Source organism: Herpailurus yagouaroundi, unplaced genomic scaffold (genome assembly GCF_014898765.1).
Source record: "Herpailurus yagouaroundi ecotype Mexico unplaced genomic scaffold, PumYag 164, whole genome shotgun sequence".
Lineage (NCBI taxonomy): Eukaryota > Metazoa > Chordata > Mammalia > Carnivora > Felidae > Herpailurus > Herpailurus yagouaroundi.
In genome coordinates, this window is record NW_024412405.1 from 12,381,517 (window position 1) to 12,408,072 (window position 26,556).

The window sequence follows — 26,556 nt, forward strand, 5'->3', positions numbered from 1 at the left end:
AAAAAAAAAAAAAAAAGAAGCTTGTTTCTGTCAGTGGGCCAACATATTTGGAAATGAGATCTGAGCAGCAGGTGTGGTCAGTGTTACTGGGATGCCACTGATTCCTTTAGGTTGACAGAGCTAAAACACATGTACACACACACACACACACACACACACACACACACACACACACTCTTATTAAATCACGAGTTTATGCTGATACCTTTAATTCCAATCCTACCCTACAGGGTTCTTCCTTGCTCTCCCTTTTCTGTATTTGTATTATCCTTCTTCTACAGTAAGATCAACCTATTTCCTCATCTGCTTAAATCTATAATACAACCAACATAATTTCAGAATTGCTATACTCATACTCCTGTGAAAATAAACCTAGGAAGAGCTTAAGATTTCTTTGCAATCCTTTTTTTTTTTTCTTTAGAATGAGGGCATGCTATGTTCAAAAGTTACAAAATTAATTTTTTCCCTCTCTCCTATGTTATTTATTTAAAATACAGTTGGATCTTTTATTTGTTTCTTTTTAGTTTTACAGCACTCCCTATTGTTGAATTGCTTTCTGTGAAACATTGTGAAACATTAACCTGATTCCTAAGTCAAAACCATACAAAAGGTTCTCTCAGAGAAGCACCACCCCTCCTGTCCTCTAGTCCTGTTGTCTCCTACCCCTTACAGAGAACAAACCTCAGTAGTTTCTTATATGTATAAAGTATTATAGATTTCAAAATAAGTGATCACAATGCATTTTTTTTTCAAATTATGCCTTCCTCAAACTTATAAGACCCTCAGTAGCTAATAAAGGACCAAGTGTCATCACTGTTAGCAGTGGTTTAACTGTTCTCAAAATCTTTGCATTCATATGCTTGATTTCTTTCAAGTCTTGTTCACCAAAACTCTTTTTAAATTTGAAACACAGGTTTAGGGTAAGTACCAGTGTTACTGATTACCTGTTCCTCAGAAACCTCTAGAGGAGGAGATGCTTGTTGTTCAGACCGCCGATCGTCCTGATAGTTTACATTTCGTCGCTGACGTAAAGGAGGGAAAAGACGATTCCAATTGATCATTCCTCCCTAAAAAGAGACCAATACACAATCATCAGACACAGAAGAGAACCATCTTATTAATGCTTGGAAGTGCCTTTTCTTACCATGAGGTCACATGTAGAGACTGGGAAATAAAAGACTGGTCTGCTGATGCAAGCTGTCCAAACCCTACAGCATCACACCGCTATAGTAAAATTAAATTAAATTAAAATAAAATAAAATAAAATAAAATAAAATAAATAAAATAAACCCATGTTTTTAGCTATCTGCCAATATTTTATCAATTTATATCTTCTCTATTTCTAGATTTAGGAAAAATTACAGACTAAGACAACATGAAAATTTTCCTACTATGAACATCTAAAAATGCTAGACAAAATAAAAGAATATTTCACATGCGTAGTTGAACATAGAAGGAACAAATGGAGGCCCCAAGATCCCCAAAACAAGTGCTGGAAAACCAGAACAGTAAGCAGGCAAGCTGCCAGGGGTGGGGCTGTATGGGCGAGCACATCCTGCTAACCTAGAACCACTTGGGTTTCCTCACCTATTTGGGTTCAGGTGCTGAGACCTCGAGTATGAAAGAGGTAGTGACTCTGAGCTTATTACCTATGTAGAGGCACAACCCTCAAATGGCAACAACACCCTCAGTGAAAGAGAAGATGAGAAAAAACAAACCCGAAAGGTAGTCTCTCTGAGGGAGAGGGCAGTAATCTTGGCCTGCCTGAGAATTAAGAAATAAGAAATGAGAAATCTGAGGTTGAAGTTACATGAAAAATGTGTTTTAAAAACCCATCAAAACTGACACAAGAATTGGTTCTGGGATAGAGTTGGGATATATCTAAGGAGCCAAGCAAAAGCAAATGTAAAATTACTCTAGAGGGCCCCTCTCTTACCCTGGGATTACATGGGATTTATAGCTAAAACTCCAGTTGGGAAATACCTAGAATTCCAAATTCAAAACCCACGAGGAAAAAAACCATCATAAGCAAGGCTCAGTGTGTAAAATAAATAGAAGGATTAGATCCTTAGTGTTTAGGAATCAAAAGCACTGGCACTTGGTCTATGATAAAGGAGACATTACAAGTCAGCAGGAAGAGGACACATCATTTAATAAACAGCAATGGGACACATGGCTACATGGAAAAAGATAAAATTAGACTTTACTTCATACCATATACAAAAATAAGTTTATTGAAAAAATTAAACTTAAAGATTTAGATTACACCAATAAATGGAAAGACATTCTATGCTCATGGATTGGAAGAACAAATATTGTTAACATGTCCATACTACCCATAGCAATCTACATATTTAATGCAATCCCTATCAAACTACCAATGGCATTTTTCACAGAACTAGACCAAACAATCCTAAAATTTGTATGGAACCATGCAAGACCCCAAATAGTCAAAGCAATCTTGAAAAACAAAACGAAACAAAACCGAACAAAACTGGAGGCATCACAGTTTCATACTTCAAGTGCTATTACAAAGCTGTAGTAATCAAAACAGTATAGTACCAGCACAAAAATGGACACATAGATCAACGGAACAGAATAGAAAGCCCAGAAATGAACCCAAAGTTATATAGTCAGTTAATCTTTGACAAAGGAGTTAAGAATATATGATGGGAAAAAGGCAATCTCTTCAACAAATGGTGCTGGGGAAATCGTTCAGCTATATGCAAAAGAATGAAACTGGACCATTTTCTTACTCCATACAGAAAAATAAACTCAAAATGGATTAAGACCTAAATGTGAGACTTGAAATCATAAAAATCCTAGAAGAGAGCATAGGCAGTAATTTCTCTGACACTGGCTGCAGCAACATTTTTCTAGGTATGTCTCCTGAGGCAAGGGAAATAAAAGCAAAAATAAACTGTTGGGACTATATCAAAAACAACCTTCTGCACAACGAAGAAAACAATCAACAAAACTAAAAGGCAACCAACTGAATGGGAGAAGATATTTACAAATGACGTATCCAATAAAGGGGTAGTATTAAGAACTAATACAACCCAACACCCAAAAGACAATTAAAAAATGGGCACAAGGCATGAAGAGAAATTTCTCCAAGGAAAACATACAGATGATCAATAGACACATGAAAAGATGTTCAGCATTACTCATCACCAGGGATATGCAAATCAAAACTACAGTGAGATATCACCTCACACCTGTCAGAATGGCTGAAATCAAAAACACAAGAAACAAGTGTTGGTAAGGATGTGGAGAAAAAGGAACCCTCGTGCACTACAAATTGGTACAACCACTGTGCAAAATAGTATGGAGGTTCCTCAAAGTTAAAAATAGAACTACCTTACGATCCAGTAATTACACTACTGGGTATTTACCCAAAAAATACAAAATCACTAACTCAAAGGGATACATGAACTTCTATGTTTATAGTAGCATTATTTATAATAGCTAAATTATGGAAGCAGCCCAGTGTCCACTGATAGATGAAAAGATAAAGAAGATGTGGATGTGTGTGTGTGTGTGTATATATGTGTGTGTGTGTGTGTGTGTGTGTGTGTAGACACAGATGTGTGTGTATCTATATCTATAATAACCAATAACCAGAATATATAAAGAATCAATGAGAAAAAATAAATGACTCAAGAGAGAAATGAATAATGTACAGCTAAGCCTTGAACATGGATTTGAGCTGTGTAGATCCACTTATATTCACATTTAAAAAAAAAATTTTATGTTTATTTATTTCTGAGACAGAGAGAGACAGAGCATGAATGGGGGAGGGTCAGAGAGAGAGGGAGACACAGAATCTGAAACAGGCTCAGGCTCTGAGCAGTCAGCACAGAGCCCCACGTGGCGCTGGAACTCAGAGACCGCGAGATCATGACCTGAGCCGAAGTCGGACGCTCAACCGACTGAGCCACCCAGGCACCCCAGAACAGTATACTATTTAAACTATTTTGTGGATATATACCAGTGGTGATTTTGCTCCCCAGGCAGTATGTGGAAATGTCTTAGGGGCATTTTTGGTAGGGGCTGGGAGGTGGGGGACAAGATGGTAGTGTTGCTGTGTGTAGCGAGCAGGGATGCTGCAGGGACGTCCTATAATGCTCAGGACAGACTCCACCACAAAGAATGGTCTGGACCAAAATGCCCATAGTGTCTAGGTTGAGGTACTCTACCACAAAAACGTGCTATAGACACAAGCAGGCACAGGCCTTAGACACCACCTGCCGGCTGCAGGACAGCGGGAAGGGCAATGAACCTTTGGTTGAAACTGCAACGTTTTATTTCTTCAAAGGGAGTGACAGTGGAAGAGCAGCAAAGCAAAACTGAACCCTAATCCCTCTGCTCCTGTGATGGTGAAAAAGTGCTTAAAAAGCAGAAAGTTACAGGAGCTCTAGGCTCTAGGATGTTTTGACACTAATCTGCTCTCGATGCAGGTTAACTATGAGCTTCTACAAACAGGAAACATTTCCTTCACTTTGTCTTCTTCAAAAGCAATAACCACATATTTAAAAGAGGAAAAAGGAAACAGCTTGCATTTTGAACAACCGTTTTATGAAATATCTGTTATTAGTTGGTAAGGAGATTTTCAAATAAAATTTCTTGTAAAAAAAAAAAAAAGACTAACTTTCCAGTCGAGAACAGTAAAGTTTGTAACGTTTTATTAAGTGGACATCACATGGAATAGAACCGCACCTCTAAAGGCTTTGGCAGGTTTCAGGATGGGATGATCAGGTGGTGTGTATACTGAGAAGCGTCTACACTGAGAAGGTGGGTTGAAGGAGCGCACTAGTAGCTTTCTGTGGGCAGCTCCCAAGGGAGGGCACGAGCCAGGTGCATGTGGGGCCCATGCCCTCCTCAGGGGAGGGCAAGACATGCAGAAATGGGAAAAATCAGGAGGCAAGTGGTATATAATTAAGAAGGAAGCTGAGTGGCATCAGCTAAAGGGCTCGGAAGGTGCAGGGTGAAGCATGGGGGTCAAACTTCAAAGAGGATGGGGGTTCAGTTAAATTTTAAAGGATGAGGACGATCTCAACAATGGAGAGGAGAACCACTGTCAACCTGTTCAAAAACAGGGCGCTGAGCATAGGTTTACACCTACTTCAAGGGGCAAAGCGGTGCTAAGGAGTCATGACAGAGGAGCAAAAAGGCAGAGGAAGCTGAGTGACTGAGCGCGGTCTCTAAAGCCAAATTACCTGGGTTTAAATCCCAGCTCTGCCACTTACCTTAGGCCTTAGTTTAAAACAAAATTTCTCTGAGCCTCAGTTTTCACATCTGTAAGATGGAAATAATAACTGCACTTATCTCATAATGATATTATAAGAAATAAATGAGTTAATACAAGTAAAGCATTTAAAACACAGTCTGAGAACTTCTAAAAGTTTATTATATATTGGCTATTACTACCATCTAATATTTGCATTATGTCTTACAGTGTTACTTCTGGTCTTCCCAACTCGACTGTGGGATCCTACAGGGTTGCGATGGGGTAAGAATGGAACTCCCTACGACCTTCCTAGGTGGCTGGCACAGCTCTAGGCTCAGTGTAGCCTAAACTCAATTCTCCAGCCAAGGAGGTGTTTTGTCAAAGAGCAAAATGAAGACCAATTACAGAGTGGACATTGTCAGTGTGATGGTTTAGAACAATTAAAATTCTTTCCAGAAGCATCATCATCTTATTTTAAAAAAGGCTGGTCACTGGATGGGGCGCCTTGGTGGCTCAGTTGGTTAAGTGTCTCATTTGTGATTTCGGCTCGGGTCACGATCTCACAGTCGTGAGATGGAGCCCCACGTAGGGCTCCCTCTTTCCTTCTGCCCTTCCCCCACTATGTGTGAGGGCATACCTTCTCTCTCAAAAAAGAAAAATAAAAAAAGGTTGGTCACTGGGGAAAAAAAAATGCATCCTTTGGTGATCTGAAAGGCTTTACCGGTGTGCTGGGTTTTGAAGAGTAAAACAGGCAGCGGGACCACCTCTCTCTACTGTGCTGTCTGTAGCTGCCTGGGGACTGGTGTCAGGAAGATTCAGAGGGAGGGCGTGGGTTCAGCAGGGAGAGTGATGACACTGTGAGGTGACGTCTGCCTCACGTAGACAGGTGAGGCGGCACCCATACAAGGAATTACTAACCCTGTTACAGACCGAGACTTTCCATGGCAGAGATCGATCTGCATGACACACAGGACAGACAGCCAAAGCTGCTTGCCACCAGCTGCCCTGTGGGCTGAGGGCATCAATATCTCAGCCCATCTGTGACCATAACCCAGTGGCTGGGAAGTTCTACCACAGATGCTCAGGAAACACCTATTCATTTAATGTGAGCAATTTACAATGGGGATGACCTACCGTGAGGTTCAAGGACAGAAAAGACCAGTCTGTTTTAGTAGCACCAGTGAAGGTAAAATCAACAGAACTGACTAGTGTCTGCTAATGTACCTGCTAGTACCTTAGGCAAAGAGGCCAGGAAGAGAAGACAACGCCCTGCTTTCTAGAAGCTCAGTCTGGTCTTCTATCCATTAGTTTTTTCCTTTTTCTTGCAGGGTACCAATTACACCCTTTGCTTGACCCAACGGAGCCACTTCTGCTTCCTTCCGGAAACCCCAGAGGGACTGAACCCTACAGCCATTCCCTCCTCGGCTCCTGTGGCACCCCACTTTCTTGGACTTTCTAGCTCTCTAGTCAGGCCTTCTCTCTTCTCTCCGAGCCATCTTCTCCTGCTTATATCCTTTAAATACAAGTGCCCCTTAAGGTTCTGTTTAGGATTACTTCTCTTTCCACGTTCTGTCCCTAGGTGCTTGTGCATTCCTAGGGCTTTAGTGCACCCCACAGCCACATACCCAACTGTTGCCTGGACACTTCCACTCAGATGTTTCAGAGACATCTAAAATGACACGTCCCTTGGGACGCCCGGGTGGTTCAGCCGGTTAAGCCTCTGACTTCAGCTCAGGTCACGACCTCACGGTTCGTGGGCTTGAGCCCCACGTCGGGCTCTGTGCTGACAGCTCAGAGCCCGGAGCCTGCTTCGGATTCTGTATCTCTCTCTCTCCGCCCCTCCCCCGCTCATACTCTGTCTCAAATTAAAATAAACATTAAAAAAAACTTTTAGGGGCGCCTGGGTGGCGCAGTCGGTTAAGCGTCCGACTTCAGCCAGGTCACGATCTCGCGGTCCGTGAGTTCGAGCCCCGCGTCGGGCTCTGGGCTGATGGCTCGGAGCCTGGAGCCTGTTTCCGATTCTGTGTCTCCCTCTCTCTCTGCCCCTCCCCCGTTCATGCTCTGTCTCTCTCTGTCCCAAAATAAATAAAAAACGTTGGAAAAAAAAAAAAAAACTTTTAAATGACACATGTCCCAAATAACACTCACCTTCAATCCCACCCCTCTGCCTGTGTCCCCAATCCTGGGGAATGACGTCAATACCCACCCCACCCACTTGCAGAAGGCAGACCACTAGGCTCTGTCAACTGTAACTCCTCAGTGTCTTTGACTCCATTCATTTCTCTCCACCCCACTTTCGCTGCCTTATTTCACACTTGCATCAACAGTAGTTTCCTAAGATACAAATCTCATCATGTCACTCTTCTACTTAAAAACCCTTCAATGGTTCCCCGTTGCCTTTTCATCAGTCTTAAAATATTTACTAACTCATTAATAACAATCACAAACTTATCACTTGCTAAGATAATGTATTTTTACAAAAAATAACAATGTGTTCCAAAACCTGTTTTCTATGAGGGCTGATACATTCTTTAGGGACATGAAAAAAGAAATCAATTCACAAAAAGAAAACCACTGTTTTCTCTTGCTGCGAATCTTTTAAAGGTCGGACCTAACAGAAGATAGTTGGAATCTCGTATTGGCTCCTGCATTCAATTCTGTTACATGTTACTTTGGCCCTTTTTTAAAAAAATATTTTTGAGAGAGACAGAGACAGAGAGTGTGAGCGGGGGAAGGGCAGAGACAGAGCGAGACAGAGAATTCAAAGCAGGCTCCGGACTCTGAGCTGTCAGCACAGAGCCCGATGCGGCGCTTGAACTCATGAGCCCTGAGCTGAAGGTGGATGCTTAACCGAAGTGCTACACCCCTGAGCCTGTCCACATTGTGTTACGGTGTCACCCCCCTGCGTCTGCCCACAGTGTGTTAGTGTCTTCCCGTGCTGTCCAGCAGCAAGCAGTCTTAGCAGGTGTTGGGAAAAATAACAAGCTGGAGGGAGAGACACTCGATGAAAACTTGCACAAAATCCCAGGCTAGTTTCACAGCTCTTGGTTTTCCTTTTTCTTTGTGGTTTATGCTATTGACCAGTTTTGGGGGCTCAGATACTTCATTTCATACCACTCTTCTCAGCAAAACAGAGAGCACTTTCCACACTAGTAAGATCAGGAGACAAAACACATCGTTCTGCTCAGTTTCCAGAGCCTCTGGCTCAGAAGGCAGAAGTTCCTGAGGTACGCTCCTTTCTGCCCATCTCCCCCTTCTGTTCTTGCCCCGGCCTCACTGCCCGCCACGTTCTCAGGTCGGGGTGGGGGGGCAGGCCCAGGGGTGTCAGCCTGGGTGTCAGTGAGGGCACTTCCCCAGTGAGGGGAGGGTCTGCCATCAGGAAGGGCTGCGAGGAGCGACATCCCTGGGGCACGAGCCACCGAGCCACCAGACATGCGCCCCAGGTCTTGTGTGTTCCACACAGTGATATTTCTCTCAGGAGGCCCCGGGCTCCCACCCCAGCCACTCTTACTTGTCCTGAGACACCGGTACAGTTTTAACAACAGTTAGTTTCAACTTTAGCTGCAAACTCAAGAGACGTATTCTCCCTCTGCTGCCACAAAGCAAGGCTCCCGACGGGGCAGGGGGAGGACTTGGGAAGCAGAACAGCAGGATCCGAATTCGGCTCGGCCGTCCGCCCTGCTGCCTGCCCTCCACGGCAAGGGTCCGGTGTGGCCTGGGAGTGCTCAGCCCGGCATCATTTCCGAAGGCCGGTGTGCCGACCCCTCTCTTCGGATGGACACCTTTTCCTCCAGGGAAAGCCAGGATCAGAGCTGTCCCCAGCTTTCTGCGGGGTGGGGGGTCTGATTTTGGCAGAGCATGAGAACGCTCCACCTGGGCTGGGAGGAGGAGGCAGTGGTGAGGGCAGTATGAGGGAGACAACACGTCCCCCCTCACACCCCGGGCACATCTGGCGCAGGAAGAGGACATCTAGCTCTTGTTGTACGAGTTTTCTCTTAGTTTTATTTACATGCTTGAGAGCACCAAGCACAAGTTACGGTAAGGGCTGCACAGGGCAAGGACTTCAGTGAGGCTTCCTTGAACACAGGACTAAAAGCATCTTTCGGTATGGAAATTACTCACCTCTGCATTCTAGCTCTTGTTTTCCCCCTTCTTTGTCTGCAGAAGTTCTGGTCATTATTTTTAATCCTTCACTTAAGTTCTCAACAAAAATTATTAAGTAAAAGTCAAAATTAAAATTAGTGCTGGTGCTTGTTACCGTAAGTATTTTGATAGAAGAGGTGAAACTCATTATTAAAAATGAGATTGGGTGTTACTCAAGATTTCCCCTCTTTCTACATTTACCTCCACAGAGAAGCCATCCATTTTCATATCTTCAGTGATCACCTCTCGCTCCCCTGCCTGTCCTTCAATGAGCTGTGAGCCAGGGCGGGCGGCAACCGTCCCTCCTAATGTTAGCGTCGCATCCTGAAAGCCTGGTAACTCTTGGACCCAACTCTCTTCTTTGTACAGAAAATCCAGCCAGTTCTCAAGTATGCTGATTTTTCCTTCAGAGGGGATCTGCCACTTTTAAATCCTTGTTGTTCCACTGAGATTAAGCCAACAGCCTCTTGGATGACATCACTGTCACCAACTTTGACCCCATCCAAAACACACAGCTGGGCAGGTGAGTGACATCACTGTCACCAACTTTGACCCCATCCAAAACACACGATCTGGCAGGTGAGTGACATCACTGTCACCAACTTTGACCCCGTCCAATATGCGCGGCCGGGCAGGTAAGTGACATCACTGTCACCAACTGCTACCCCATCCAAAACACACAGCCTGGCAGGTGAGTGACATCACTGTCACCAACTTCGACCCATCCAATATGCACCCGGGCAGGTGAGTGACATCACTGTCACCAATGCTGCTCCCCTCCAATTGGTACACCAGGTGAAACTTCCTTATTTTCACAATGCCGCTGCTTCAACTGAAAATCTTACTGTATCGTATTTCAACTATTCTGTCCTGTTTGAAGGTCCTCCAAAACCAGACCCATCCTAAATTATTTCCTACTCTCTCCTGCATGTTCCCTCCACTCAGTGTTCTTTGAGACAATGTCTGCTCAAAGTGTGTCTGTCCCTGAAACGCCCTCCCCTGGTCCCTCTATCCTCCCCCCAGCAGTCTGTACAGTGCCCAGCCCTTGTTTTGTGTCTGTAACTGGCCTCTTTGTTGACAATCCAAGTCCTTACTGTTCTCTCTCTCTCTCTCTCTGCTCAACTTCCAGAGAACTCAGTCAAGTTGCCAATTTTAGAGAACATAAGAGTCTAAGTTTCCTCATCTGTAAAATGGGAAGCTGGACTAAATGATCCTTAAACTAATTATGAGTTGCCTCTTCCTAATCAATATATTAAAGAATATCTTGAAGCCAAGCAGTTCTCGCTCAAAGTGAGCCCATTGGCCACCTGCCAGAGCTGCTGCAGGAGGGATTCCTGGGCAGACAGACACTGGTCAAGGGCCTCCATTTTATACTCTCCTGTACTACTCTCGAGTGTCACCGTACTGATCAAGGACCTGGAATGAACTGTGAGCTCCTTGAGCAACCACACCCACCAGAACTGCAGCGTGGACAGTCTCCGAATGAGGAAAGCCCATGCAGAGAATCGCTCCCAGCCCAGAGCCCATGCTTTGAGCCACCAACTATGCCTGTTGCCCAGCGTCCTTCCACCCTGGGAATCCAGCCTCCGTAAATGCGTGCATAAATCTCTATCATTTTAAAAAGTACGATTTAAAAAAATCTCAGTATCACTCATCTATGTTATGATCTCAGATGAGAGTCATTACTCACCACTCTGGAAATTCCTGGGCTCCTGCTACTTTATTCACAAAACACATCTGTCACCTGCAGAATCAGGCTGCTGGGTCTGAACCTGGAGTGGGTTCCATGAAATTCAAGCCCTTTCAAGATGATCAGAAGGATTTTTCCTGAGAAACTTCTGGGCACCCCAAGGATCCTTCCTGACTAGAATCATTTTCTGGTTTCAAAAACCCAAGGGGATGGCTTTCTTGGGGGAGGAAAAATTGTCAAATGATTAGGAGGATGATTTTTCTAATATGCCCCTGCTTAACATTATGTCTGCTTCAGGGTTCATCTCTAAATTCATTTGTGGTCTAAAAAAGTGATTGATAAGAGATAAAAGAAAAAAGTTATAAAAAAGACTAGGATTGCTGATACCTTCTCTCTCTCCAAAATACTGAGTATGTCATCATGAGACTGTCCCACATTCTTCTTTCTCATGAAGACACAAGGCAGAATGGAAAATAGAAATGATTTTCTCGAGGTCACTTAATGAGTCAGTCTTGGAAAGGGATTAGAATTTGGCTTGATCCTATCTTTCTCTTCTGAATTTTGTCAAAAAGGTCAGTGTGATCAGCTAGAAGAACACCAAAACCGTGACAGCAGTTTCTGCAAGGAGGTACAGATTGACATCAACAGCTTAGCTTTAATTTCACTTGAAAATAGAGTTCTTGCACCTAATTTTCATTTAATTTGCAGATTTTTATCAGCTAAGCCCTAGTAACTTATCCTACACCTGATGCTGTACACTTCATACTCATAAAAGAAAAAAGTCATAAAAGAACTAGCTCTAACTGATTAGATTGCTTGGTTGACAAGGCAGCACAGCAACCTTACAAGAATGGTTTTTAAATCAAATTGCACCAAAAAGTGAAAGAGCAAAGCTAAAAAGGAAAAGTGCTGAGAAGTATACCACATGCTGTCTTTAAAGTGGCCTGGGTTCATCTAGGCTGAGAACTTGCTCCCTCTGGATTCAAGGTGGACCCCTCAGCTGCATACACACACACACACACACACACACACACACACACACACATATTCTCACACACATGTGAAGGTACAGGTATATAGTTTTCAGGGCTCCATGTAGCATGTTCCTCCTCCAGAAACTATTTAAGCCCCACAGGTGAGGCTAGGTGCTTCTCCTATAAGAGTGCTCATGACATTTTATTATAATTGTCTTTGTTCTACTCTCAGCTCAGGGAGAGGAAGGATCATGCTGTCTTGGTCACTGTGACACTCCCCAGAGCCTGGCTGGACTACTAAATATATTTTGTGGAAAGTAAGTGTTAATGGAAACTGTAGTGCTGGTGGGGCCAAGAGATGAGTAAGAAGCTTAGAGACCCAGCCAGATGAAGGGGCAATGACAGAAACTCATTCGATGAGATGGCACCTACCAGCATAAAGGTCTACTAGATGGGTCCTGCTATTTAAACACATCAAGCATGCATACTGCAATATGGATGAGCTGGTCACAAAGGACCAGATAGTGTATGAACTGTCCAGAATAGGCAAAAAAAATTTTTTTTTTTATTAAGTAAACTCTGCCCCCAACATGGGGCTTGAACTCATGACCCTGAGATCAAGAGTCTCATGTTCTATTGACTGACTGAGTCAGGCACCCCCAGAATAGGCAAATCTATAGAGAACAGACTACCAAATATGCCTAGGCCTAGGGATATGGGAAGATTGGCAAGTGACTTCTACTGGGCAGTTTCTTTTTGGGGTAAAAAAAATGGTCTCAACTTGAATGTGGTGATGGTTGTACAACTCTGTGCATGTACTAAAAATCACTGAATTGTATACTTTAAGTAGATGAATCATAATGTATGTGAAGTCGACCTCCATAAAGCTATTAAAACTTAAAAAACACATTGAGAACTTGAGAGCACTTTTAATAAACTAAATATATTTTACTAAATTAAAAATACTTGATTAATGATAGAAACTACCATGATTTACAAGGCAGATATGAGTCATAATAATGCATATGTTAGATGTTACCTAACAACTGTCGCTGGGGTGGATAACGAGAGAAACAATTTTCACAGCCACAAAAGGTAACTAAGCGAGGGTGACAGAATGTATCTAGTTCAGTTTAACTGAACACCACGAAAATAACTGAAACGCATGAGTGAATAATGGGGAGCTGCTGTAGGCACCAACATCTTCCCTCCTTGCAGGTCAAACAGACTGCTTGTTACTGAAAACAGAGGTGCTAATCATCCAGGAAACACTGGAAGCCAAAAGAAGTGAAGAGCTAATGAAGAAATTAGTGCCAACTGACTGACTCCATTGTGTTGCTGACAAAACTCCCACTTGGCTTCCACCAAGCATGATGCATTCATAGCGGGCCTCACCTTAACTCTGCTTCTAAGGGAAATGGAGATTTTACAGAGGTACCTTCTGGAAAGTTCAATCACCAAGTTTACATCGTGGCATATAATGGCATTATCATCATCAGCCAAGAGAGAAAATGGTGGTCACACAAATAACAGACGATCAAGATCCAGACAGAACGAAGACTTTTTGGTAACACTTTGCTTTGAAAGCTATTGGCTACGTAATCTTCTAGAGCAGTGGGCTAGCAAAGTTTTTTGTCTGTTTGTTTGTTTGCTTTTAATGACAGGTCAGACAGTAAATGTTTTAGGCTTTGAAGACCCAGAGGCAAAACTGAAGACACTATGCAGGTACTTACAGAACCAGTGAAAATGCAAAAACCATTCTTAGCTTTGGGTTTGGCCCAGGGGCCATGGCCTACTGACTCTTGTTCTAAAGGTTCCAAGTTTTTTGTTTTTTTTTTTAACGTTTATTTATTTTTGAGACAGAGAGAGACAGAGCATGAACAGGGGAGGGTCAGAGAGAGGGAGACACAGAATCTGAAACAGGCTCCAAGCTCTGAGCTGTCAGCACAGAGCCCGATGCAGGGCTCGAATTCACGGACCATGAGATCATGACCTGAGCCGAAGTCAGACGTTTAACCGACTGAGCCACCCAGGCGCCCCAAGGTTCCAAGTTTTTAAGAGTTGGAACTATCAGCTTAGCTGCTGAATCAGAACTCTCTCTCCAAACTTCCTGGGAGCCAGAAAGCAGTGGTCCAATGAATAAGATCATAACAACTAATATCTGATAGATCTTTCTGGTATGTGAAGTAATTTTGTAGAAATTACTTTATTCTCATGACAACGCTATTAGGTAGTGTACAGAGCTTCCTGTCACCCAGGGCTGATCCCTTAACTGCAAATTCCTTGCTCCTTCATTTACATTCCGAGGATTTTCTATTGTGAGCACGTGGGTTTCTTCTCTCATGACTGCAGAGAGGGAACGATAAGCCCAAAAGCCATGGGGACACGTGCAGCAACCCTGTTCAGATGCTCACGACTGTAGGAATTTCAGTGACTTCCCTGGAGGTGTGAACGCACAGAGGCCCTGTAAAGCTTGACTGTGGCCATTCACTGGCATTCAGTGAGGCTGCTCTGTTTCGCCACCATGAATACCCTGAAAACACAGAGTCCTCATCACCTCCCCGCTGGTCTTCTTCCTCCAGCATCACCTCTTCCACTGATCGCTCATATTTTGGCCCAAATAATCCTCCTTAAAAACAAACCTAGGGGCGCCTGGGTGGCTCAGTTGAGCGTCCGACTTTGGCTCGGGTCATGGTCTCGCGGTTTGTGAGCTGGAGTCCCGAGTCGGGCTCTGTGCCGACAGCTTGGAGCCTGGAGCCTGCTTCGGATTCCGTGTCTTCCTCTCTCTCTGCCCCTGCCCTACTCGCACTCTCTCTCTCTCCCTCTCAAACATAAACATTAAAAACAAAAACAAAAACAAAACAAAAAAAACCCTAACCTGCTCTCCTGCTTAAAAGGCTTCACGGACTCATTACTTCTAGAACAAAAGGAAAAATAACTTTTCATGTGGCCCAAGACCCCCTCTCTCTCGGCCTCTGCGTTCTCCCCAGCCTCACCTTTCACTGCCTCTTAGGGAAACCTGTGCTCAGGCAAATGCAATAGCTTTTTGCTCCCCCAGCTGTTTTGAGCCTCTCTGATTTCTCACAAGGTTCCCTGGGCCTGAAACGCCTACCTGAAAGTGGGTGTCTTCAAGATTCCCTCAGCCACACAGGGAGGTCAGGACTCTCGCTTTGCTGCATACAAATTCCAGCAGTAGCTCAGCACCTGGGACTGAGTCATCTACCCTCTCCTGGTGGAGCTGCAGACCTCTTAAGGGTCAGAGGAGTGTCCTTTAGTCCCTCGGGGCTACACGCTCCAGTAGGACCAAGAGAGACAAAAATACGTAAAACACACAGCTCCTGGCCTTCAAGAGTTCACCCTACTATTGGATGAATGAATAAAAGACAAACTTGTGAAAAGTTATGTGATGGCCCCGAATGGAAAAATGATCTGCAGCTGCAGGTACCAAAATGACTAGGAGCTGTCACCAGCCACACGGCCAGCGCCTCTGTGGTGCGGGGGGAGAGGAGAGAATCTGAGAGTGGAGTCACGGCGGACCTAACACCCTGGCCCACACGGATGCATGCAGAAGTGGGAAGGCTATGGTGTGGGGGGCAAGGAGAACCACAAGGAAGGACTGGGGCCTTACCATGTGGTGAACTCAGCAATCACAGCTACAAGGCCTGGAGACCATCATCCAGGGGCTTTTTGGCAGTAACCACCATGGCAGGGTCCAGAAAGATCACATCGTAAGGATGTAAGGACACTACACATTGACCCCCTGAGTGCTCGGGTCTCAATCTTTAGATGAAGCAAGGTCTACAGTCTCCCCACTGTTCGTTGTCCTTTAGAGCTGTGCAATCTGTAGACGCTACAGAGCATTCTAAAAGCGTTTTCAGTGGTGTAAACTTGGGCGAATGGAGCTGTGATGACCACAACTGTGTCCTGGAATTAGGCCAGTGGATCAGACGGAAGGGATGCTGTTTCTCCAATCCACAGGTGGCTGCTCTGGGCTGCATTCCCAAGGACACTCCTTTCAAAAGTGAACCAATTCTTTCTGAGTCTCGTGGTCTTTTTCTATCTCTGCTTGGATTTTTAAAAAAATTAAAAAAAAAAAAGTTTGTTTTTGGGAGAAAGAGAGCACGAGTGGGGGAGGGACACAGAGAGAGAGGAAGACACAGAATCTGAAGCAGGCTCCAGGCTCTGAGCTGTCAGCACAGAGCCTGATGTGGGGCTTGAACCCACAGACCGTGAGATCATGGCCTGAGCTGAAGTTGGATGCTCAACTGACTGAGCCACCCAGATGCCCCTCTGCTTGGCTTTTAATTTGCAGGGGTGGGGGTGGGTGGCACCTGAATCTGAACACCCGCTCTCCCATGACCCCTCAAACACTGTCTTCTCTCTGGTTTTCTCCTCACCTCCCTGGAAATGCTTTCCTTCTTCCTCTCCTCTCTGTGCTCTGGGCACGTGGATCTCAGGATATCTTTTTTTTTTAATAAGTGAGTCACATTTTTATTTATTTATTTTTTTAAAGTTTATTTTATTTTTTGAGAGAGAGAGCACACACACGAGCCTAGGAGGGGTGGAGGGACAGGGAGAGAGAATCCCAGGCAGGCTCCGAGCGGTCAGCAGAGCCCCATCCAGGGCTCAAACTAACGAAACACGAGACCAGGACCTGAGCCAAAATCAAGAGTTGGATGCTTAACCGACTGAGCCACCCAGACACCCTGTGTCAGGGTGTCTTTAATGGTTTGCTTCACACTTGTCCTCTTAGAGGTTATTTGTATACTTTCCAACCCTGACTATTCACCTGTATTCAGCTGGCCTCAGTACATTAATTCTGTAAATACTGATTACACACATATTTAGTCATTAATTCCCTAAATATGTGACTTCCCAACATGTGCCAAGCATTATTCACATACTGGAGATACAAAGAAAAAGTCTCCACCCACCCCTGAGACACACTACTGGTAGAGACAGGGAAGTCACCCAAGAGTGAGGTTGAGCGCCATGAAAGAGACACCCAGAGGCTGTAGGAACAGAGAGAGGATAATCAGAGCCGACAGGGGAGGCTCAACAGGTTTCCCAGAGAAGGTGATATCTGCAAGGGACACGGGGGTAAAAGGAGTTAGGCAGGCAGACCTTGTGTGTGTGCTGGGGTGGGGAAGCTGGCATGGGGATGTCTGTTGTAGGCAGAGCGAGGGGCAGAAGTGAAGGCAGGCAGTGAGAAACAGTGGGGCTCTGACACACTGCAAGCAGCTGAGCAAGGTTACCCTAAGGCTGCGTGTGGGGCCGAGGGAGGCCATGGAAGGGCTCTGGGTAATGAGTGTTAATGACCTTAAAAGCCATAAAGGGCTTCAGAAGGAGTTGGGTGGAGCAAAACAGTCAGATTGGTGGCGTCAAAGAGATCACTCTGGGGAACGAGTGGGGGGGGGGCGGGGGGGGGCGGGGACAGGGAGGTGATCGTGGCAAGACTCCAGGTGGGATGCAGAGAGGGAGTGACAGCTTTCCTTCTCTCGGGTGAAGCTAGATGTCCTGGCTCAGGTCTTTGGGCAGGTGATGGCGCTCTCTGTGAGGGGAAGGAGTGAGGAGGAGAAGCCAGTTCAGCAAAGAAATGGAAGGCCATCAGGTGCCTGTGGAGCATGTGAGTGGAGATGCCCAGTAGGTGGTGGGAGGTTTAGGTGTGGAGCCCAGGAGAGAAGAGTCTGGTCCTAATCTAGATCTGAGCTGGAGCTTAGTGGGGTGGACTGGAGGGACTGGGGGGTCCCCTACTGGGATGACTGAGCCTCAGGCAACAAGAGGGAGTCAGAAGAGCTCAATGAGGAGACTACCCTCATCCTGGCCGTGGCGCTCACAGAGCTGAATTTCAAGATGGCCTATCTGTCTCCTCCTCCCTGCTCTCCCCTTTCTCCCTTTCACCATATGCACTGCAAGAAGATGGATTTTTCTAGAACACTGTCTACCTTTACTACCAGCTAAACTGCTTTTCACAGCCTCCTATGTCAAAACCCAAATCTGCTGTCAGGTGTAAACAGCCCTCCTTCCATTACAAGTGCAGCATGACTTCCCATTTCTCTCTATGTGCCCTCCACGCCTCAGTCAAGAGGCCTCTATCATGTGCATGCTAGTCCTCTGCTCAGGGGATAATCTGCCTCGTGTCAGCCCACCCAGTCCTGCTGATCCTTCCAGGCCCTGAACCCACACAGTCTCAGGCTGCACTGACGGCACTTCTTCTCAGACACCTTACTGCTCCGGGAACTCAGGCCAGTGTACCGTTGTTCCCGGGTTTTATCTCATTCAGTCTGTCTGCCCAAGCTCCCTGAAGTTGATCACAAATTCGTTAAGGGAAAGGACATGTTTTTCACTTCGCTTGTGCCCACAGAGTACCCACCAGTCTTGCTCAGAGTTTCCAGTAATGACCGACCGACTCTAACCCCAGAGCCAAGTGAGGCCCACAGGGGGTGGGTGACAGAGAGCACTAAGCCACTGCCAGGCAGTGAGAGGAAATATGACAGAACAAGGCAAAAGAAATAAAAATGAATACACTGAAATAAACATTCCAAAATAATGCTGAAGTCTTATCTATCAGAAACCTCCTCCACAGAAGAGGGGGACAGAGTGACTCAGCCAACAGACATGAGCCAGCCTCTATCACCGGCCACCCCAGGGTTGGCACGTGGACACAGAGGCCATGAGGGCAGAGATAGAGGCCCTGTCTCGCTTCAAGGGTGAACCAGCTACTGACGGCAACAGACACCAACACCAAGCCCTCATACACCATCCCTCGAGAAGAAGCAACAGTCAGTGCGAGACTGACTGCACCGGGCCCTTCTCTCTGGAATGTGCCCACCCCCAAATTCATAGTTGAAGTTCCTAATCCCCCATGTGACTGTATTTGGAGACAGGGCTTTTACAGAGGTAATTAAGGTTAAATGAGGTCCTAAGGGTTGGACCCTGATCCAACAGGACTCATGTCCTCATAAGAAGAGATGCCAGGAGCACACATACTCTGGGGCAAGGCCACATGAGGACAGAATAGGAAGGTTGCCATCTGCAAGCCAGGGAGAATCCACTCCAAATACCAAACTTCCAGCACCTTGTCCTTGGACTTCTAGTTTCCAGAACAATAAGAAAAAAAATTTTCTGTTGTTTAAACCACTCAGTCTGTGGTACTCGGTTATGGCAGCTTGAGCAACTATAATAAAGGCAGCAAATCTTTTTTTTTTTTTTAATTTTTTTTTTTAACGTTTTATTTATTTTTGCGACAGGGAGAGACAGAGCATGAACAGGGGAGGGTCAGAGAGAGGGAGACACAGAATCCGAAACAGGCGCCAGGCTCTTAGCTGTCAGCACAGAGCCTGACGCGGGGCTCGAACTCACGGACCGCGAGATCATGACCTGCGCCGAACTCGGCCGCTTAATCGACTGAGCCACCCAGGCGCCCCAAAGGCAGCAAATCTTAACTGAAATCGACACATATTCAGGTTATAGGTCTGTCTGCCTTTTCTGTCAACCAGCATCACTATCTGTGGGGTTTACAGAAGTTTCATCTACTGACCAGGTTTCCAACTAACATCACATCAGACCACAAGGCCACTTACAACAAAGTATGCACAGCAGCAAAAAGACCACGGGATGCAGTGATCCTCACGTATCATATGACCTGGGAGCTGCCACCTTGCCAGATGAATGAGACAGCCAGTTGAAGGTGTAAGTGAAATGCCAGTTTGGAGAGGATGCCCCACAAGGACAGCACTCTTGGCCCCAGCATACGGTGCAGACCCTAAATCAACAACCGCTATCCAGGGCTGCGTCCCCAACAGTTGGATCTTGGAAATAAGAGACAGGAGGGGATGGAACCCTGATTACCCTCTTACCCAGTGACCCACTTGGGAATCCGGCTTCCTGCCCCTGAAACTCTAGACTCAGTGGGTTTAGAGAATGTGCCACCCAGGAGTGGAATGCTTCCACCAGGGACACAGTAAGAGGCCATTACATCTGGAGTTACAGCTGTGGCCCAGTCATTCTGGGCTTGTGTGCCAAAAGACCAGCAGGCAAGGAAATAGATCACCACCATGGCAGGATTAATTAGCCCTAATCCTCAGGAAAAGGCATAGACAGGGGGACAAAAAGTGGGAGGGAAAAATATGTGCAGCACCAGGTGCTGCACTAGGACATCACTTGGTACTCCCTTGCCCCGAGGTTTACAGTAAATAGACAGACAAGGGCAGCAGACACAGCCCGAGAAAGGCATGGTGACAGGGACTCAGACCCCACAGGGATGAGGCTCCATGTCACTTCACCAAGTGTGCCTTTCAGCTGAGAGTGGAATGGGAAGTAGTGGAGGGAGACGATGACCAGTGTGGCCTGGAGACCAGCTGCAGCAGAAGGGGGTGAAGTATGTCCTGTTAACACTCCTCTTGAAGGTTTCTCCTGGGAAAAGAGCATTGCTGGACTCTGGAAGAGCCGCTCCAAGAACTTACTACGTGAACCAGGAGGATGCAAACGGCACAGGGGGTGGATACTTTGGTCCGCCCCCCCCGCCCCCCCGCCCCCCCCCCAGGACTGAAGGCTCCACCCTCCTGCTGTGGGGGTGCCGGCAGCTGACACCTCTCCAGGGATGCGCCCTCTGTGGATGGTGTCCATCTGACAGCCAGTTGGCCCGAGACCTGCAATCTGTACCCAGTGACTGACCGGTGGAGGTTCCATGGTTCAGCTCATGGGCCGGATCTGGGGCTCTCTCTGTTCCACAGCTCTCTGCAAGGCTGGCTCAGACCTTCTTCATAACTGCTGTTCAGCCACCCTTTGTCCTTCGCCACCCCTCCCCCAAAAGATGCCGATCCTGACAATTTTGTCGAGAAACTTCATGCACAAAAATGTGCCTGGGGACGCCCAGCTGAGCAATGTAACTTCCCCAGCTTGCTCATGAGTACAAGGTCCACAGCTACCTGACAGGGAGTCCAGGCATACTGAAGGCACCTCAGTAGATCTATTTCCCCCAAATCTGCTCTTCAGATGATGGTGAAATGGTGCTGTCATCGATCTATTATATCCCATTACCTAAGCCAGAAACCTCAGAATCGTACCCTCAGAATGGTACCCTATGTCTTTCTCTCCCTCACAGCTCTGCCCGTTCTGCCTGGAATATATTTATACTCGCAATGACTTCATTTTTGGGACACTGATTATTCTGAGTTCCCATACTTTTCATTGTTCCTTCTGTTTCCTTGAAGGATCCAGCTCTTCCTCTTGCTACATACAAAGCTTCGTCTATAGCCTATGTTCATCGTGGACGTAATTCTCTTAAAGAACTCATCTAGCACCTTGCTTTCATCTCTCGACCCTACAGAGCTGACTCCAGATCTATACCTCCAGTTCTGACCTCTCTAAGAGGGAGGTCTGTTCTCCGCATTTAACACACAGATACATCGCAGGTATCTTTGTTGTATGCTTCAGAGTCATCTCAAGTTCAAATACATCTCTGGGGAACAACCTGTGCTTCCCTCTTTCACCAGTGGACTCAGCCTGTTAATAAGTGGCCCCTTCTTCTACCCCAGATACAGACTCTGGGACTGACATCTCCAATGGGACACCGGATGCCACACTCGATCTCACTTCTCCAGACCAGTGTGAGGCCTGCAGACCTAATTCTCACACCCAGTGAAGGCAGGAGCTAGAGAGATGGCAGGAGAGAACAGTATCCTCTCTCATACCCCAGAAGGTATAGATGGAGACAAGAAATGAAGAGCCCACTCACTGCTCTGGCTCACAGAATGGCGAAGAAAGATCAGGTATGAGGTTTTGGCTGATACATAGTAACCCTTGAAAGATAAGTGTGCTAAGAGAGTGTTTGAATACAGCAGTGTTTGTAGATAAATGCTCAATATTCCCTGATGATTGATACCAAGCCTACAAAAACAGCATTTATTTGATTCACTGGTCGTTCCCCTGAAATTTTCTTACCTCCATCTTCTCTCCATTTCAACCAAGGAAAATCAAGAAGTTTTAAATGTGCTCTACCCCAGAGCACATGATAATAAGCACTTTAACAGGAAGACATTGTGGCTTTTACAAGATCATAAGAACAGATAAATATCACGTCTTGTTAACTAGGTTGGTGTTTCTCTAAGAAATAACATTTATCTAATAGAAGTGGAACAAGAATGTCCAGTTTGACCAGTCTTTCAGCTGCCATTTATTTTTTTACCTTTAAAAAACCCCGAGAATAGCCACTATCAGAGACCTACATCCCACCTGGGAAAACATCAAATTATCCACACTTTGACCTGCAGGACTGAAATATCCTCTCTCCTGCACACACAGCCATAGAGGCAAGCATACCCAGGCCTCTGAGAGCTTCTGCGGATCCCTATCTTGTCGCTCACCTGCTGCCTCTGTCTTCTCACTTGGGCAAACTGAGACAGCATCAGCTGCCGGTCCAGCAACTCCATCGTCTGCTGTCTCTGGATGTCCACTGTGGCCCCCATTCCGACTCTGGCTTCGGCCGTGGGTTCTGAAGATGAGAAGATGGGCTCAAGTGTCCGGGAAAAGAACTTTGCCATCCAGCTGGGAACGTAGAGAACCCGGTGAACTTGAAACATTTTGCTGTTGTAGCAGATGCCTGATATCTGAAAGAGGAAAGTCCAGCTGGGTTGTTTCACTGTAACAATGTTAAAGAACATATTTAACACAGAAATCAATAATCACAGGTATTTCAGATCGTATTTTTCATCATTTTAGCAGTGCCAGGTGATAACCAAAATCCTAGCAAGTTGCTGAATGATAAGCAGTACAAATCAACAAAAATTTACTCAGTAAACAAATTTGTTTTTTTAAAGCTAGAAGAGACAGCAAAATTCTAACCACGTAACACTCAAAGTACTGGTAAAATATTTTAAAAGCAATATTTTCTTTTAAAAAAAGAAGCTATAGGGGCGCCTGGGTAGCGCAGTCGGTTAAGCGTCCTACTTCAGCCAGGTCACGATCTCACGGTCCGTGAGTTCGAGCCCCGCGTCAGGCTCTGGGCTGATGGCTCAGAGCCTGGAGCCTGTTTCTGATTCTGTGTCTCCCTCTCTCTCTGCCCCTCCCCCATTCATGCTCTGTCTCTCTCTGTCCCAAAAAATAAATAGATGTTGAGAAAAAAAAAAAAAAAGAAGCTATATAAGACCTGGTTATCAAAACACTTTCACACTATACTAGCAGTGTGGTTACTCTTATTGGCAGATGGCCATCAAAGAGAGACACTGGCAGAAAACAACTTTAAGGGTGTAATCCAGCCATGTAATACAGTGATCAGAAAACAGGGGCGGCTGATTGTTCAGTTGGTTGAATGTCTAACTGTTCATTTTGGCTCACGTCATAATCCTAGGGTCATGGGATCGGGTGCCCACATCAGGCTCAGTGCTGAGCATGGAGCCTGCCTAAGATTCTCTCTTTCCTCTCTCTCTCTCTCTCTCTCCCTTCCTTTCTCTCTATCCCTCTCCCCAGCTTCTGCATGTGTTCTTTACAATAAAATTTAAAAAATTATCAGAAAATAAAGACAATTTAAAATTTACATAGTGTTCTAGTACATTTTTCAAGTACTGATTTTTCTAGTTTTAAAATCCTCGCCAATAGTAATTAATAATTCTATTTACAGCCAAGCCTACAAAACTCATATCTTTAAGGTAATTCATATGGTAATAGATGTCTAAAGACTCTTGGTTTTCTAGGTTAAATGAGTATGGCAACTCCTTTGTAAAAAAAAAAGAAAAAAAAAATCTTTAGGGGCTCCTGGGCAACTCAGTCGGTGAAGTGTCCAACTTTGGCTCAGGTCATGATTTCACAGTTTGTGAGTTCAAGCCCCACGTTGGGCTCTGTGCTGACAGCTCAGAGCCTGGAACCTGCTTCAAATTCTGTCTCCCTCTCTCTCTGTCCCTCCCCTGCTCGTGCTCTGTTTCTCTCTGTCAAAAATAAGTACACATTAAAAAATTTTTAGTAAAAAAATATTTAATTCTGTGAATTTGATTCTTAGGATAAGAGATTATCACACCAAATTAGAACATAACTGATAATATGCTAATAGGAGAAAAGTACACTTTAATATTTTCTTCATAAAATTTAAATCAATTAAGTAGGCAAGATTTGTTGAGCATCTAGTATACACCAGGCACTGTTCTAGGCACTCAGGGGACAGCAGAAGACAAGGTAAACAAGATCGTACTCTCATGGAAGTAACAGTGGCCAACATGGAGAACACACAGTAAATGAGCAAACACAACAATTCCAGATACGTTCTGTGAAGGAGACAAAATAAAGTGGCTTGGAGAAGGGACCATCTTTAGGTCAGATGTCAGGGAAGCTTTGGAGAAAGTGACATTTGAGCAAATACCTTCAGGATAATGGGATGCCAGTGATTCGAAGAACTGGAGGAAGAACATTTTAGGCAGTGAAAACAGCAAATGTGATGCAGGAATGAGCCTGGGAACGTCTATTAGAAATCTTAGTGGTGATATCGACTTGGCAGTTAGATAGACAGACCTGGAACTTAGGGGGGAAACTTAGCAGAGCTAAAGATTTAGAGGTCACAGGCACTGACAGCGGTTAAAGCAATGGGACTAGATGAGATAATAGCAAGGGTGCGGGACGAACAAAAGGGCGAAGAGGACTTAGGATTCAACCCAGCAATATTCTGTGGATGGACAGAGTAGGAGAAGCGAGTGCCGTGATCTGAGAAGGGCTTTCAGGGGACAGGAGGAAAACCAGGAGGGCTCAGCATCACTGAAGCAAAGAGAACAGTGTTTTAGGCTGGGAACAGCTGGTGATGAACCACACAGCTCCGCCACGTTCAAGTAGGAAGGGGAGGAAAATGACCGTTGGACGTGGCAAAATGGAGGCGTCTGATAACCTTCTAGGAACAGCTGTGGTGCAGTGGTAGGAGCCAAAGACAGACTGGAGTAGAGGGAAGAGTGAAGGTAGAGGAGCTTTGGTTTCAAATAATTTCCATGTCACTTTTCTCAACAACGGTACAGAACAACATAGAAAATGAAAACAAACAAATTCCACATTCAGTGAAACTAGAAAGCATCTGTAATCCTGAACTACACTAAACCAAATGGAAAACACATTGAGGAATTATAAAATACCTTGGCATATGGGGAGAAAAGGTAAATCCAAATGCTGGCAAGGTGGTTCAGAGCTCAGACAGGCTCAGGGATCAGAGGCAGGCGGGGGTGAAATGGGGCACTACTTCACTCTGTGGGAGAAGCAGTCTGGCCTCCTGCCCCCACCCAGCATGGTGCATGCCACCCCCACCCCCCCCCCCCCCCCCCCCCCCCCCCCCGCCGCCTCAGTGTGGCTCGTGCCTACTCTCCTCCACAGGGAGAAGGTAAGAGCTCTGTGGGGCACGAATCAAAGAGGCTCTAAAGTGGGCAGAGCAAGCCCAGAGAGGAGGCCTGGGGTTCTACCCATGAGATTCCACACAGAGGAGACAGGCCCTCACAGAGGGCCCAGAAGAAGACAACAGGGCGGGTGCAGGGAGAGGGGGACTCTACTTCAAGAGATAATAGTTAAAAGAGTTTTCCAGAATTAATAAAGAATACAAATCTCAGATTGGAAATGTCCAAGAAAGGACAACAAAAGGAAATTGATATCTAGATTCACTGTAGTGAAACAAAGAAAGAAGTCCTTAAAAATAACTGGAGATAAAATATAGACAGCCTAGAAAGGAGAAACAATGAACTCTCTGCAGAACAGCAAGCTGTTATAAAGAAAACTAAAAAACTATAAAAAGGCACATAAAAAAAAAAAACCCTAGTGATAAATAAAGGCATCATATCCATGAATAGGAATTTACCAAATTGTTAATATACTAATTTTCACCAAATTAAGATATAAATTCAATATAGTTTGAAATAAAATCTTTTTTTTTTTAAGTTTATTTATTCATTTTGAGACACTGAAAGAGCAGCATGAGGAGGGAAGGGCAGAGAGAGAGGGAGAGAGAGCATCCCAAGCAGGCTCCTTGCTGTTAGCACGTGGTGCCCCACGTGGGGCTTGATCACACAAACCGTGAGATCACGACCTCAGCCGAAATCAAGTCAGACGCTTAACTGACTGAGCCACCCAAGTGTCCCCAAAATAAAATCTTACTAGGGTTTTTTGTTGGAACTTAAATGATAACTCTAAAATGCATTTGGAATATTTAAAGGTTAAGTATTAAAAACATAATTAATGTTGGGAGAAACAATGCAGACAAAAAAAATGTATACATTACATGATTCCACTTTTGTAAATGGATTGATCTGAACTACATATAAATAAAGTGGGAAAACCAGGAAGGGAGCATGAGGGTGATGACCATATGTCCTAGGAGAGGAGTCACAGGAGGGAGGGACACCAAGAGGCTTCAGAGGCTGGTAGGACTCTAGCATGCATGGGTCTCAGGTGTGTTCACTTTACACTGATTTGTTGGTTTCATGACATTTATGGTTTAGGCACATTTAGTATGCCATATATATATATATATATATATATATATATATATATATATACACACA

The 26,556-nt window shown here is 45.2% G+C and overlaps 1 protein-coding gene across 7 annotated transcripts in view; it reads right to left on the reverse strand.

Annotated features, from left to right (window-relative positions):
- UBAC2 (UBA domain containing 2) overlaps positions 1 to 26,556 on the reverse strand; it is a 196,924-nt gene that overhangs the window by 23,000 nt on the left and 147,368 nt on the right. For all 7 annotated transcript variants that reach the window (XM_040487169.1, XM_040487166.1, XM_040487170.1 and 4 more), the window contains exons 7-8: positions 22,405 to 22,647; positions 945 to 1,067 (exon numbers count right to left, since the gene is read on the reverse strand). In XM_040487169.1, coding sequence (XP_040343103.1) covers positions 945 to 1,067; positions 22,405 to 22,647 — 366 coding nt within the window. The remainder of the gene's footprint in view (positions 1 to 944; positions 1,068 to 22,404; positions 22,648 to 26,556) is intronic.